We start from the raw sequence: 12,437 nt of genomic DNA, 5'->3' as shown, positions 1-12,437 counted from the left end.
TAAATGACCCATTGGGTGAGTAAGGAATCTCATGCCCCACTCCTTGCATCAGTGTTGAGCGTGTTTCTGATGGCACTGATGCCAAGCACTCAAATGCAGGGTTGCCTGTAGGGTGCTTAAAGGTTTTAAGGTAGGATCACAGCTGGATTTTCACAAGTTACTTGGACTTTCTGCTTCTTTCGAGGCAAAGAGGTGGCTGAGCCAAGCAGTGCTGACTTGGAGAGCACAAAGTATGATGGTGTGGGTGGTTCCCTCTGTCAAATAGTGTCTGGAAAGCTCCCCAAGCATGTGGTGCAGCCCAGTCCTTCAGCATCAAAAGCCATGAATCTAAATGCTGCTAATTTACTAATGAGTGAGGCTTATACCACACTGGTCCCAGTGATGGGCACAGTTGTGTCTTTGGCAGGAGATTTGATACTGGCTCTTGAGCCTACAGGCTCTGCTCAGTCTTGAATGTCTCTCTGAGCAGATGGGAGAGTGGGATTTGTATTTGGGTCCAGAGGTCAGTGTCCTGGTTCCTTTAGATCTCTCCTGGTCTTGTCTCTTCACCACATCTCCTTGTCTGTAGGTAGGCAGCACGTACAGTGAGCATTGGAGGAGAATTGAGGTTGAAAGGAGCCTCTGCCCTCTCTTGTCTGGCTTGGAGGTGGCATCCAGCTTCGTGGTTAGATCAGGTGACTCAGGGCCTTCTGCTCCCCCCACTGCTCCAGGTCCTCAGCCCAGTGGTGATGGTGGAGAGTTGCAAGTGTCACCCCTGGGAACCAGTGTCACAGCTCAGGCAGCAGCGCACGAGGTGACGTCAGATTTTTGGCTCCAGTGTGGTGGGGAATGGATTGTGACAGCAGGGAGGTTAATGTGAGAGGGAAACAGGGTCTGACCAGTGCCAGGCAGCAAACCTGATGCTCAGCATGTAAGAAGCAAGTCTTGAAAGCTGCTTTTTAAACATAATCAAGCTGGCACCCTGCTTGGCAGCAAGGGGTGGGACCTGGGGTGTTGGACTAGATTGATTGCAGCCTCCCAGTGCCTAAAGGGAGCAGGGAAACAGGAGGGAATCAGCTTGTTAAAGGGCAGAGAATGGCAGGACAAGGGGGATAGAGTGAAGCTGGAGGAGGGAAGGGTGAGATGAGATCTTGGGGGGAAGTTTTTTACAGAGAGAGTGGTGAGGGGCTGGAACAGGCTGCCCAGAGAGGGGGTGGGTGCCCCGTCCCTGGGGGTGTTCAAGGCCAGGTTGGCTGGGGCCCTGGGCAACCTTGTGTAGCTCCAGGCCTGGAGGTTGGTGTCCCTGCCTGTGGCAGGGGGGTTGGAGCTCTGTGACCCTTGGGGTCCCTCCCAACCCAGCCCAGTCTATGATTCTATGATCTTTGAAGGTCCCTTCCCCCACAAACCATTCTGGGATCCTGTGAAATCCACCTGCAGGTCCCAGACCTTGTGGTGTGGTTGACACATGAGGTCTGGCATGGACTTTACTCTTGCTTCTTGATGCACTTGCCCCTCACTTGATTTCTCTCTCCTGGGTGGATCCCACATCAGTCCAGTGACATCTTCACCAAAACCCATCCCACCTCTTGGCTTTGCTCCTTTCTCCCCTGGGTGCTTTGTCACAGTTCACCCTGTCCCTGCTGGGACCCTGAGCTGCTGTGCTGGGGTTGTGGCCATCCTTGGCCTCAGCTCATGAGCCATCAGCCCACGTCTCCTGTGACACGACGTGTGTCACTCACTCACATCCCTGATAAGCCTCAACCTCCATCCTGTTAGATGTAGGGTCAGATCCAAGGGTGGAGTTCTCCAAACCTGCTGGGCTGGCACATGGACCTGGCTGTGGCTTATCTGTTCTCTGCACAGAGCAAAGACCAGCCCTGCCTTGCTGAGCTGTTCTTTCCTGCTGAGGGCAGGGAAGAGATGGGGTTTCCTTGCTGTTGTCACCAAAACCTCCTGAGGAATCTGACTGACACCATGAATTCACTTCATGCAGAGACCAGTGGGTTAAACTGCAGGAAATACTGAAGTGAATGTTCAGAGTAGGGAAGATTTTAAAGAAAACCACCCCAAACCCCAAAGTTTAGGATTTTTTTTCAGCTGAATTCCAGTTTCTGAGTCTGCTGAGCAGAGTTGGGGAAGGAACAGGTGAGGGAATGAGGTGCTGGTGGTTCTATGGCTCTCTCAGGACTGCTGGCTCCTGGGGCTGCTTCCCAGGGCACAGGGACATCCTCTTGTCCTGTGGTGCTGAGTGGCTCCATCAGCAGAGGGGTGGCAGCAGGGACAGGGAGGGGATTGTCCCTCTCTGCTCTGCCCTCCCCAGCTGGAGTCCTGTGTCCAGAGCTGGGGCCCAACACAAGGAAGATGTGGGGCTGTTGGAGAGGGGTCAGAGGAGCCACAGGGATGCTCAGAGGGCTGGAGCAGCTCCCCTATGGAGAGAGGCTGAGGGAGCTGGGCTGGGTCAGCCTGGAGAAGAGAAGGCTGTGGGGGGACCTCATTGTAGCCTTCCAGTCCCTGATGGGAGCAGAGGAACAGGAGGGGAATCAGCTTGTTAAAGGGCAGAGACTGGCAGGACAAGGGGCTGGAGTGAAGCTGGAGGAGGGAAGGGGGAGATGAGATATTAGGGGGGGGAAGTTCTATACAGAGAGAGTGGTGAGGGGCTGGAAGGGGCTGCCCAGAGAGGGGGTGGGTGCCCCATCCCTGGGGGTGTTCCAGGCCAGGTTGGCTGGGGCCCTGGGCAACCTTGTGTAGCTCCAGGCCTGGAGGTTGGTGTCCCTGCCTGTGGCAGGGGGGGTTGGAGCTCTGTGACCTTGGGGTCCCTCCCAACCCAGCCCAAGCTGTGATTCCATCATTCTGTGGCACTGGCTGCTCAGCACATCCCATGACATCCCCCTGGCACCTTGAGCAGCTTGTTTGCTGTCTGGTGGGGGATACCTACAGCCCTCCATCTGCAACAAGTGTAGCCTTCCCAAACAGCAACTTCTGCACTTAAGGTGAGCTGGTGTAGAGGGCCAGAGCTCTCCCACTGTCAACATGGACTTGTTAACGTGCTGCTGCTTTGATTTGTGTTTTGAAAGTGATTTTATCACCACAGAGCCCGTGGCCATGGACCTTACCCCAGCTTTGCTGATGTGATGGCAGGAACCTGAGTCTTCAGCAGGGCCAGATCTCCACACCTGACCCTGGGAGGTGCCTTTGCTGCATCCTTTGCAATCCTGCTCCCAAATGGGGGTCCAGGCTGAATTTGGGAGGAGTCACAAGAATTAGGAACACTTTGGGTTGCATCACCCCAGAGAACTGAAGGTCCTTTTTTGCCTTGACAAAGGACAAGGTGATGTGCAGAGCAGGAGCTGCTCTATCAGTCCTCTACTCTTTGCAAAGTTTCCCTGCTGTAAATGTGGTTTGGGCTCCTCTTCTCCCAGCTTTAGGCTCTGAATGTTCCTCCTCTTCTCCTTGCTGAAGCAGGAAGTGCTGATGGTGCAGAGCAGGTTTGGGCAGTGCTCCCTGTCCCCTTGGAGCCCATGGCTGGAGGAGGAGCAGGGCTGCAGCCTGTGCTAGAGGTAGAGGATTTGTCTCTCATCCAGGCCTGAAACAGGCCCAGCCCAGTTTGAGGTGCCCAGCAGTGGATGGGGGGATGTCACCCCTGTCCCCTTGCTGCACATGCCTGGCCTCTGAGCTGGCTTGGTGACAGAGGCTGGGATGTAGCAGGCTGAGCCTGTGCCCTTCTCCAGGAGCAGAGTCACAAGGGAAATGAAAGATGCTGGTTTCACTCAGTGAGCTCCTCTTGGGGCTCCTAGCAGAGGAGCCTGTGGTGAGCTTTGCTCTCTTGAGTTGAGCTCAGAATCCCTCTGAACCCTCCAGATGTGCAGCCATCACCTGGCTCTGCCACCCAGCAGCAGCCCAGAGGAGCACTGGGAACACTGGTCCAGGCTGTCAGTCACCTGGGGCTACCAGGAGTGGGGAGATCCTGGTTTTGAGGAGCCCTCTTTTTAAAAATGAGGTGAAACCCAACTTCCTCATACACATAAACACCCCCCTTATCCCTGTGTGTGGGTTTATGTGTGGGGTGTGAGAGCTGGAGGAGCTCCCAGGGCTGCCATGGGCACAGAGGGGCTGAGGGGAATAACAACCTGAATAGCTTTATTCCTACTCTCACCTTCAGGAAAGCAGGATAATGCTGATGGGGCTGTTGAGCCTCTCCCATGGGATATATCAGCTCCAAAGGCACTTCCACAGGTCAGCAGAAACCCCTAGGGTGGCCCTTGAATACCCTCAAGTTCTAAACCACATCAGCAGCTTGAAAGCTGACATTTTTATTGCTCTTATCAGAGCCACAGCCTTCATGTGGCAGCCTGGAGTGCTCCCTGATTACCTTGGGCAATAAAACAATCAGTGCAAGTCCCTGAGCTGCCTCCAGCCCTTGCCACACCTTGTTCAGAGACTTGAAAATCAACTCTCTCTTTTTTTTTCACAACAGAGGCAAATCACATCCCCAGGGGGTTAATATTGTCCAAAGTCAGAAGGGAGGAGGTCATAAAAGTGATACCTCTGCCTCCTGGTTCTGTTCTTTTCTTTCCCCCCCCCCCTCTCCCCAGTTGCTGCCAGTCCCCTCACTGGTCTGGATGCTCCCTTTCTCTTGCCTGTCTTTCTTTTCCCCAGTACATTAAAGAACCATCAACCACTGAACACAGCAGCCAGCCACATTCCTTCCCATCCTGAGGGCACAGAGCCTGTCCCAGGGTGCTGGTCCCTCCTGCTCCCAGCAGCTGATGGCTTCTGGGGCACCCCTGAGCTCTGTGCATCTGGGGAAAGGAAGAGGCTGGGGCCAGGAGTAAGGATTGTATGGAAAGCAGCTATCCCTCTTTCCCTACTGAATTTCCTTTAGCAGGCAGTGCTCAGAGCAGGGGTGGGTGTTGGCTGCCTTTCCCTTTCTCCCCTCCTTTGGGGGAGTTATTGTTTATCAGTTCTGGTGCCAAATTGCTCCAGATTTCATTTCTGTTCCTTCAGCGTGACCCGTTGCTAAATTTAATCCTGTGCAGAGCCACGTGGTGGGTGCTGGGCTGAGTCTGGGCTGGAAATAGCTGCCCAGGGACTGTGGTGGGCATTGCAGCTGCAGGAGCCCCAGGGATGGGGGAAAGCTGGTGCTTCTCTGGCAAAGGGCAGCTTTCCAGTCCCTCCATCCTGCTGTCATGGCACAAAAGCTGCTTTTTCTGCCCCAAACCACCACTGTTGTACTGGGCACTGGGGAGGCTGCAGCTGGAGTGCTGGGTCCAGTTCTGGGCTCCTCATCAGAAGGACGTTGAGGTGCTGGAGTGAGGGGGGATGACCTGCTGGAGAGGAGCTCTGTGGAGAAGGACCTGGGGGTGCTGGTGGGTGACAGGGTGGCCATGAGCCAGCAGTGTGCCCTGGGGCTGAGAGAGACAATGGGATCCTGGGGGCATCAGGAGGAGTGTGGGCAGCAGGTCACAGGAGGGGATCCTCCCCCTCTGCTCTGCCCTGCTCAGGCCCCACCTGGAGTGTTGTGTCCTGTTCTGGGCTCCCTGGGATCAAACAGCCAGGGATCTCCTGGAGAGAGTCCAGAGGAGGGACAGAGATGCTGAAGGGCCTGGAGCATCTCCCCTGGGAGGAAAGGCTGAGGGACCTGGGGCTGTTCAGCCTGGAGAGGAGAGACTGAGAGGGGGTCTGATCAATGGGGATCAATATCTGAAGGGGGGGACACAGGGGGACATGGGCAGCCTCTTCTCAATGTCTGTGGGGACAGGACAAGGGGTGATGGGCTCAAGTTGGAGCACAGGGAGTTCCCCCCCAATCTGGGGAAGAACTTTTCCCCAGTGAGGGTGAGGGAGCCCTGGGACAGGCTGCCCAGGGGGTGTGGAGTCTCCTTCTCTGGAGAGATTCCAGCCCCATCTGGACACTGACCTGTGTGCCCTGTCCCAGGGACCCTGCTTGGGCAGGGGGTTGGACCCCATGGGCTCTGGAGGCCCCTTCCAACCCCTGTGATTCTGTGAGTTCAGAGAAGGGCAACCAGGCTGGGGAAGGGGCTGGAGGGTGAATCCAGCTGAGGGAGCTGGGGGTGTTCAGCCTGGAGAAGAGGAGGCTGAGGGGAGACCTTCTCCCCACCTCCCCTGCCCTGCCAGGAGGGTGCAGAGAGGTGGGTGATGGTCTCTGCAGCCAGGGGACAGGAGATGGGACAAGGGGCAATGGGCTCAAGCTGCCCCAGGGCAGGGTCAGAGCAGCTGGGAGGGGAAAGTTCTTCCCTGGCAGAGCTGTGGGGCTGTGGCACAGGCTGCCCAGGGAGGGGCTGAGTCACCCCCTGGGGGTGTTTAACAGGGGGGAGATGAGGTGCTCAGGGAGCTGGTTCAGCTCAGGATGGGAAGAGTGGAACATGATGATCTTAAAGGTCTTTTCCATCCTGGTGATTCTGAGATTCTGAGCTGCTCCCACAGTTCTTTTCAACATCCTATAAACACCTTCCCCCACCTCTGCATCCCTGAGATTGGGTTTGGTGTTCCTGGCAGCCTCAAGGTTCAGGGATGTGCAGGGTGCTGAGTGCTGAGCTCTTGTTTCTGGGCAATGGAGAGCCCCTTGAGCTGGCACCAGGCTGCAGATCCAGTGAGCTTTGTTTGCTCCCTGGTGTCCCAGGAAGGGGCAGACGTGCAGATGTAGCTCTGCCTTGCTCAGTGGCACGTGCCAAGTGGGTAGGGGTGAGAATGTGACAGGAGGACGTGGCTTGGACTTTGCTCTGCTTGTCTCTCCCCTTCCCCAGGCCTGTTGATGCCACATCAAGCAGACAGATGAACTGGAGTTTGGCCAGGGATGATTCTGTGCTGGATAACTACCACCAAGTTACACCAAATCCGTTTGAGGGCTTTTTTTTGGGAGGTTTTGCTCTTGTTTAACACCTGAAAATGCTCATCTGCAGAGGGGTGTGGGAGCAGAGGTGCCTTGCTCAGGGCACAGGAGAGCTGGCACAGGCATATCCATATAGCACTGGCACCAGAATCACTGCATGGATGGGGAAGAGCTGGAAAAGGGGCAGGAAAGGGAAAAATCTGTTGGTTACAGGGCAAAAAATACATTTTTAGAAGATATTGTGGCTATTCAGAGGGCAGCATCCTGCCCTGGAGAGAGTCTGAAGGCCAGCTGGGGCTCAGAGCAGCAGTTTGAGAGCCAGGCTGGGTGAGGGGTGTCCCCCATGGAGTGTCCTGAGCCCTGCTGCCAGGGGAGGGGGGGCTCTGGGGGGATCTCATGCTGAAAGAAACAATCTGTAGGGCTGGGAAGTGGGGCAATAATGTAACTGCAGGTGGTGGTTTGAGCCTGGCTGCAGGCCAGGTGGCACCCAGGCAGCTGGATCACTGCCCTTCTCAGCTGGAGGAAAGAGAAAATAGATCCTGAGAGGCTGAGGAGTGGAGATAAGGGCAGGGAGAGATCATTCCACACTCAGTGTCATGGGCAGAACAGACCCAACACAGAATAAAGGAAGGAAAACTCTAATTGCTGACCCTGCCCTGCACCCCCAGGGACACCAGAGTTGGGGGATCAGAAGTGTCACCAGATCTTAAAGCCCCTTCCCCACCCCTCCCTGCTCAGCAGACTGCACTGGAGTCAGGATTTCACTCCCTTCTTCCCCCCATTGTGGCACAGGGAGGGGCAGGGACTGGGGGAATGGGGGTTTGGGTCAGTTCCTTGCAAGTTGGTTTCCTTCTTGGCCAGGGGGGCATCATTCCTCACCCCTTCCCCTGCTGCACCCTGGGGTCCCACCCACAGCAGACAGTCCCCCACCAACATCCCCAACCTGAGTCCTTCCCCACGGGGCTTCAGCTCTTCCCCAGCTGCCCCAGGGTGGGTCCTGCTGTGGGTGCAGTCAGCAATCACAGAGTGTCTCTCAGCCCCTCAGGCCCAGACTGCTCCAGCCTGGTCCCCTGGGGGGTCACCAGTGCCCCTGCCCCAGCAAACTGGCTCTGCTGTGGGTCTCTCTCATCTCTCTGTCTCTGCAAGTGCTGCCAGGAGTTTGCTCCAGCCTGGGTCACAGCAGCTCCTGTCTGTCTCCCCCTGCTCCAGCCTGGGGCCTCTCCAGGGGCTGCAGGTGGGGTCTGGGCCTTGTCCCTGGGCTGTGGGGGGACACCTGCTCCACCATGGGTTTCTCCAGGGGCTCTGGGGCTTTGTGCTGGTACCTGGGGTGCCTCCTCTCCCCCTTCCCTGCCCTTGGTCCCTGCACAGCTCCTCACATCCTCTCTGGGGGAAACAAGTGGCTGTTTGTGGCTTTTTCCTTCTTAAATGTGGTTCTCAGAGGTGCTGTGACCGTCCCTGATGGGTTTGGCCTTGGTTAGCATCAAGTTTGGCCTTGAGCTGCCTGGTGTTGGCCCTGTGGGGCTGCAGGGAGCTTCTGGCTGTTCCTTCCAGAACCCCCTCTGCAGCCCCCCTGCTCCACGGTGGGAGAGCATTAGTGCTTCCCTGCCCAGGGGTGGGCAGGCAGCTTCAGCACCACCTCCCATGGAGCTGGGCTGCAGGAGTGGAGTCAGCTCTATCCCCAGGGGATTTTAAACCCTGCTGAGACCCCCTTGCTCACCTCACATTGTTGGCTCCACAACCCCAACATCTCTTTTCTTTTGCCTCCTTTTCCTAGTCATGGGACGTCTTCTTCCGCAACATCAACGCTGGAGCTGCTCCAGGCACTGCCTACCAAAGCCCCCCTTCCCTGAGCTCCAGCCAGTCCACCCTGTCCCAAGCCCAGGTCCTGGTTCAAGCACAACCCAACGTAGATAAGCTGGTGGAGGATCATCTGGCTGTGCAGTCTCTCATCAGGGCATACCAGGTAAGAAGCAGCCAGCCTCTGTGCTGGGGAGGAGCCTGTTTGTAGGACATTTGGGGGCTGAGGTGGGCTGGGGTTGTGCTGGCTGGGGAATGGAGGGTGTGAAGGATCTCTGCTGGGCCACCTCTTTTGTAGCAGGAGCTGCTGGTCTGTTGGGGCAGAAGCTCAGCTGTTGCTTTGCCAGACAATAGGAAGAGTAAAGTTGTTGTCACCCAAACAGAGCAGTTTATGGGGGGGTGGGGGCTGTGGGGAGGGAAGTAGGGGGTGTTCTCAGCACATTGCAGTTGGCAGGGGAGTTGGCTGGCTTCTTGAATGATGCTCCTGTGCTGTGGTCTCCTGCTGGGTTCAGCAGTGATGTGGGACACCCATCCTGCTCCTCCACACCCATCCTGCTCCTCCTGTGTCACTGAGAGAACTTCTGAGCCCCCCACCCCCCAAAAAAAAACCCCCAAACCCCAGTTCAGGGAGCATTTCCTTGCAGTTTGCAGCTGGTCAGAGTGCTGCTGGGCTGCAACTCAACTGATACTGCTGGAGTCAGCCCTTTGGGAGGAACAAGGAAGGAAACACCCTGTGGCTGGGTGGTGGCCAGCCAGTGTTTGAACTCCAGAGAGCATTTAAATGCAGATCTACATCTGTATCTTTCTTTCACCTTTGGTTGCAATGAGTTTGTCAAGTGGACTGGGCACTGGGGAGGCTGCAGCTCCAGTGCTGGGTCCAGTTCTGGGCATCAGAAGGACATTGAGGTCCTGGAGTGAGTCCAGAGAAGGGCAACCAGGCTGGGGAAGGGGCTGGAGGGTAAATCCTCTGAGGAGCAGCTGAGGGAGCTGGGGGTGTTGAGCCTGGAGAAGAGGAGGCTGAGGGCAGCTCAGCTGGGAGGGAAAATTTCTTCCCTGGCAGAGTTGTGGGGCTGTGGCACAGGCTGCCCAGGGAGGGGCTGAGTCACCCCCCTGGGGGTGTTTAAAATAAGTGTAAATGAGGTGCTCAGGGAGCTGGTTCAGCTCAGGATGGGAATGGTTGGATTGGGTGATCTTAAAGGTCTTTTCCAACCTTGTGATTCTGTGATTGGGGCTGTGGTGAGAAGCTGAGAGGATCTACCTGTTGCAGAGGTGTGACTATGGTCTTCACACCTATTCCTGTAAAGAACCATCTGCCACAGGTCGTGTTCCTGCTTAGGTGTGGGGAAAATCCAATGTGCAAGGGCACAGGCTAAGTCAGGAACTGCAGCACCAGGCAAGTCCAAAGGTCTGTCCAGCCACAGCCCTGTGCTCTGTGACAGCAGCCCTGCCCACCTCCACAGCTGAGGTCTGATGGCAGTGCTGGGGCACCACTCTGCTCCTCTTGAAGAAGAATAATCAGAGTCACAGGGTTGGAAAAGACCTTTAATAAGCCCATCCAGTCCAACCATCCCCATCCTGAGCTGAACCAGATCCCTGAGCACCTCATCTCCCCCCTGTTAAACACCCCCAGGGGGTGACTCAGCCCCTCCCTGGGCAGCCTGTGCCACAGCCCCACAACTCTGCCAGGGAAGAACTTTCCCCTCCCAGCTGCTCTGACCCTGCCCTGGGGCAGCTTGAGCCCATTGCCCCTTGTCCCATCTCCTGTCCCCTGGCTGCAGAGACCATCACCCACCTCTCTGCACCCTCCTGGCAGGGCAGGGGAGGTGGGGAGAAGGTCTCCCCTCAGCCTCCTCTTCTCCAGGCTCAGCTGGATTCACCCTCCAGCCCCTTCCCCAGCCTGGTTGCCCTTCTCTGGACTCGCTCCAGGACCTCAGTGTCCTTCTGATGCTGAGGAGCCCAGAACTGGACCCAGCACTGGAGCTGCAGCCTCCCCAGTGCCCAGTACAAGAAGCTGGGATGTGTTAGTGAGGACCTGTGTCTTCCCTGGGGGCTGATTTCCTGGCTGGGGGGTGACTGTCCTGCCAGCTCTGCAGCTTGGTCAGACCCTGGTGAGCTGTTTCTAGAGGCCACACAGCTCTTGCTGGTGGGGAGATGCCAAATTCTGACTGGGGGCATTGGAAGCAGCTGCTCCAAGTCAGTGATGTGAACACAAACCCCACTGCATTCCCCTCATTTCCCAAGTGTCCAAACAGCAGCACTGGGAGGGGGTTGTTCCAGGATGTAGTTCTGGCAGCTCTTTGCATCCCCCTCCTTTCCCCTGGCTGTGCCTACACAGGGGGCCAGCTGAGCAAGGTCAGTGCAGTGTGTGGAGGTACCAGAGAGCAGAGGGGCAGGAGAAAACCCTGTGCTGGGGTAACCTACTTAAAACACCAGGAAAATAGTTTCTTAATTGGATCAAGCTGAATTGTCCCTGTAATTACAAGTGATCAGGAACCTGCTCTGCTGTTCATTAGTGATGGTTTCTTAATTGTAGCTGTGGTTGCCTCTCCAAGCCATCACTTCTGTTTGGATCATAGAACAGATGGGGATGGGAAGGGACCTCAGACTCCCCCAACCCAGTGCCTCCCCCTGCCATGGGCAGGGATACCCTCCCCCAGCCCAGGGTGCCCCCAGCCCCATCCAACCCAGCCTTGAGCTGTCAGGGATCCCAGGGCAGCCCCAGCTCCTCTGGGCACCCTGTGCCAGGGCCTTCCCCCTCCCCAGGAAGGATTTCTGCCCCCCAGCCCCTCTCCATCCCCCTCCTGCAGCTGGAGACCATTCCCCTAGGCCTGGTCCTCCCTGCCCTGAGCACCAGCCCCTCTCCAGCTCTCCTGGAGCCCCTCAAGGGATGGGAAGGGGCTCGGAGCTCTCCCTGGAGCCATCTCTTCTCCATGCAGAAACAGCCCAACTCTCTCAGCCTGTCTCCATAGCAGAGCTGCTGCAGCCCTTGGATCATCTCCATGGCCTCCTCTGGACATGCTCCATCAGCTGAGTGTTCTTTTTATCCTGGGGACCCCCAGGATGGATGCAGTACTGCAGGGGTGTGGGGGGGTCTCCCCAGAGCAGAGCAGAGGGGCAGAATCCCCCCTCCCCACCCCCCCTCCAGCCCTGCTGGTCCCACTGCTGGGGATGCAGCTGGCTGGGTGGGCTGTGGGTGCACCCTGCTGGCTCCTGGGGAGCTTCCACACAACTCCACGTTTCTCCTGCCTTAGTGAGCAGCAGGTGTAGTGCTGCTTCCTGGCTGGGCACTTCCCACCATCTCCCCTGGGAAGCTCCTCAACCACCCCAGCATAGCACTGCTTGCACTGTGTTTTTTCAGCACATGGGCTGGTGGTTGAAGTCCCCTCTCAGCACCAGGACCTGCAAATCTCTGCTGTGGGTGGGGCTGTTTTGGACTGGGAGGTTTTTTGGTTTGGCTTGTGGTGCATGTGGAGAAGGACAAGCAGCCTGGCTCCTCCAGGGCAGGAGATCTTCTCCCTGCTCTTGCTCCAAGCTGAGGATTTCCTCCATAGCCACATGCTGCTGAGTTGACCCCAGAGACATCAGACACTCCCTGCTCGAGCTGTTTGCTGGACATGAGGGGGATGGAGTGAAGCTGGAGGAGGGAAGGGGGAGATTAGATATCAGGGGGAAGTTCTTTGCAGAGAGAGTGGGGAGGGGCTGGAACAGGCTGCCCAGAGAGGGGGTGGGTGCCCTGTCCCTGGGGGTGTTCAAGGCCAGGTTGGCTGGGGCCCTGGGCACCCTTGTGTAGCTCCAGGCCTGGAGGTTGGTGT

The 12,437-nt window shown here is 56.9% G+C and overlaps 1 protein-coding gene across 2 annotated transcripts in view; it reads left to right on the top strand.

Moving 5' to 3' along the window:
- OGDH (oxoglutarate dehydrogenase) overlaps window positions 1-12,437 on the top strand; it is a 39,740-nt gene that overhangs the window by 5,195 nt on the left and 22,108 nt on the right. For both annotated transcript variants that reach the window (XM_084274047.1, XM_084274046.1), the window contains exon 3: window positions 8,603-8,791. In XM_084274047.1, coding sequence (XP_084130173.1) covers window positions 8,603-8,791 — 189 coding nt within the window. The remainder of the gene's footprint in view (window positions 1-8,602; window positions 8,792-12,437) is intronic.

Source organism: Gallinula chloropus, assembly GCF_964237585.1.
Source record: "Gallinula chloropus genome assembly, chromosome: 21".
NCBI classification, from domain to species: Eukaryota; Metazoa; Chordata; class Aves; order Gruiformes; family Rallidae; genus Gallinula; species Gallinula chloropus.
Note: the sequence above shows the minus strand (reverse complement) of the source record. Positions and strands in the feature narration are given on the sequence as shown.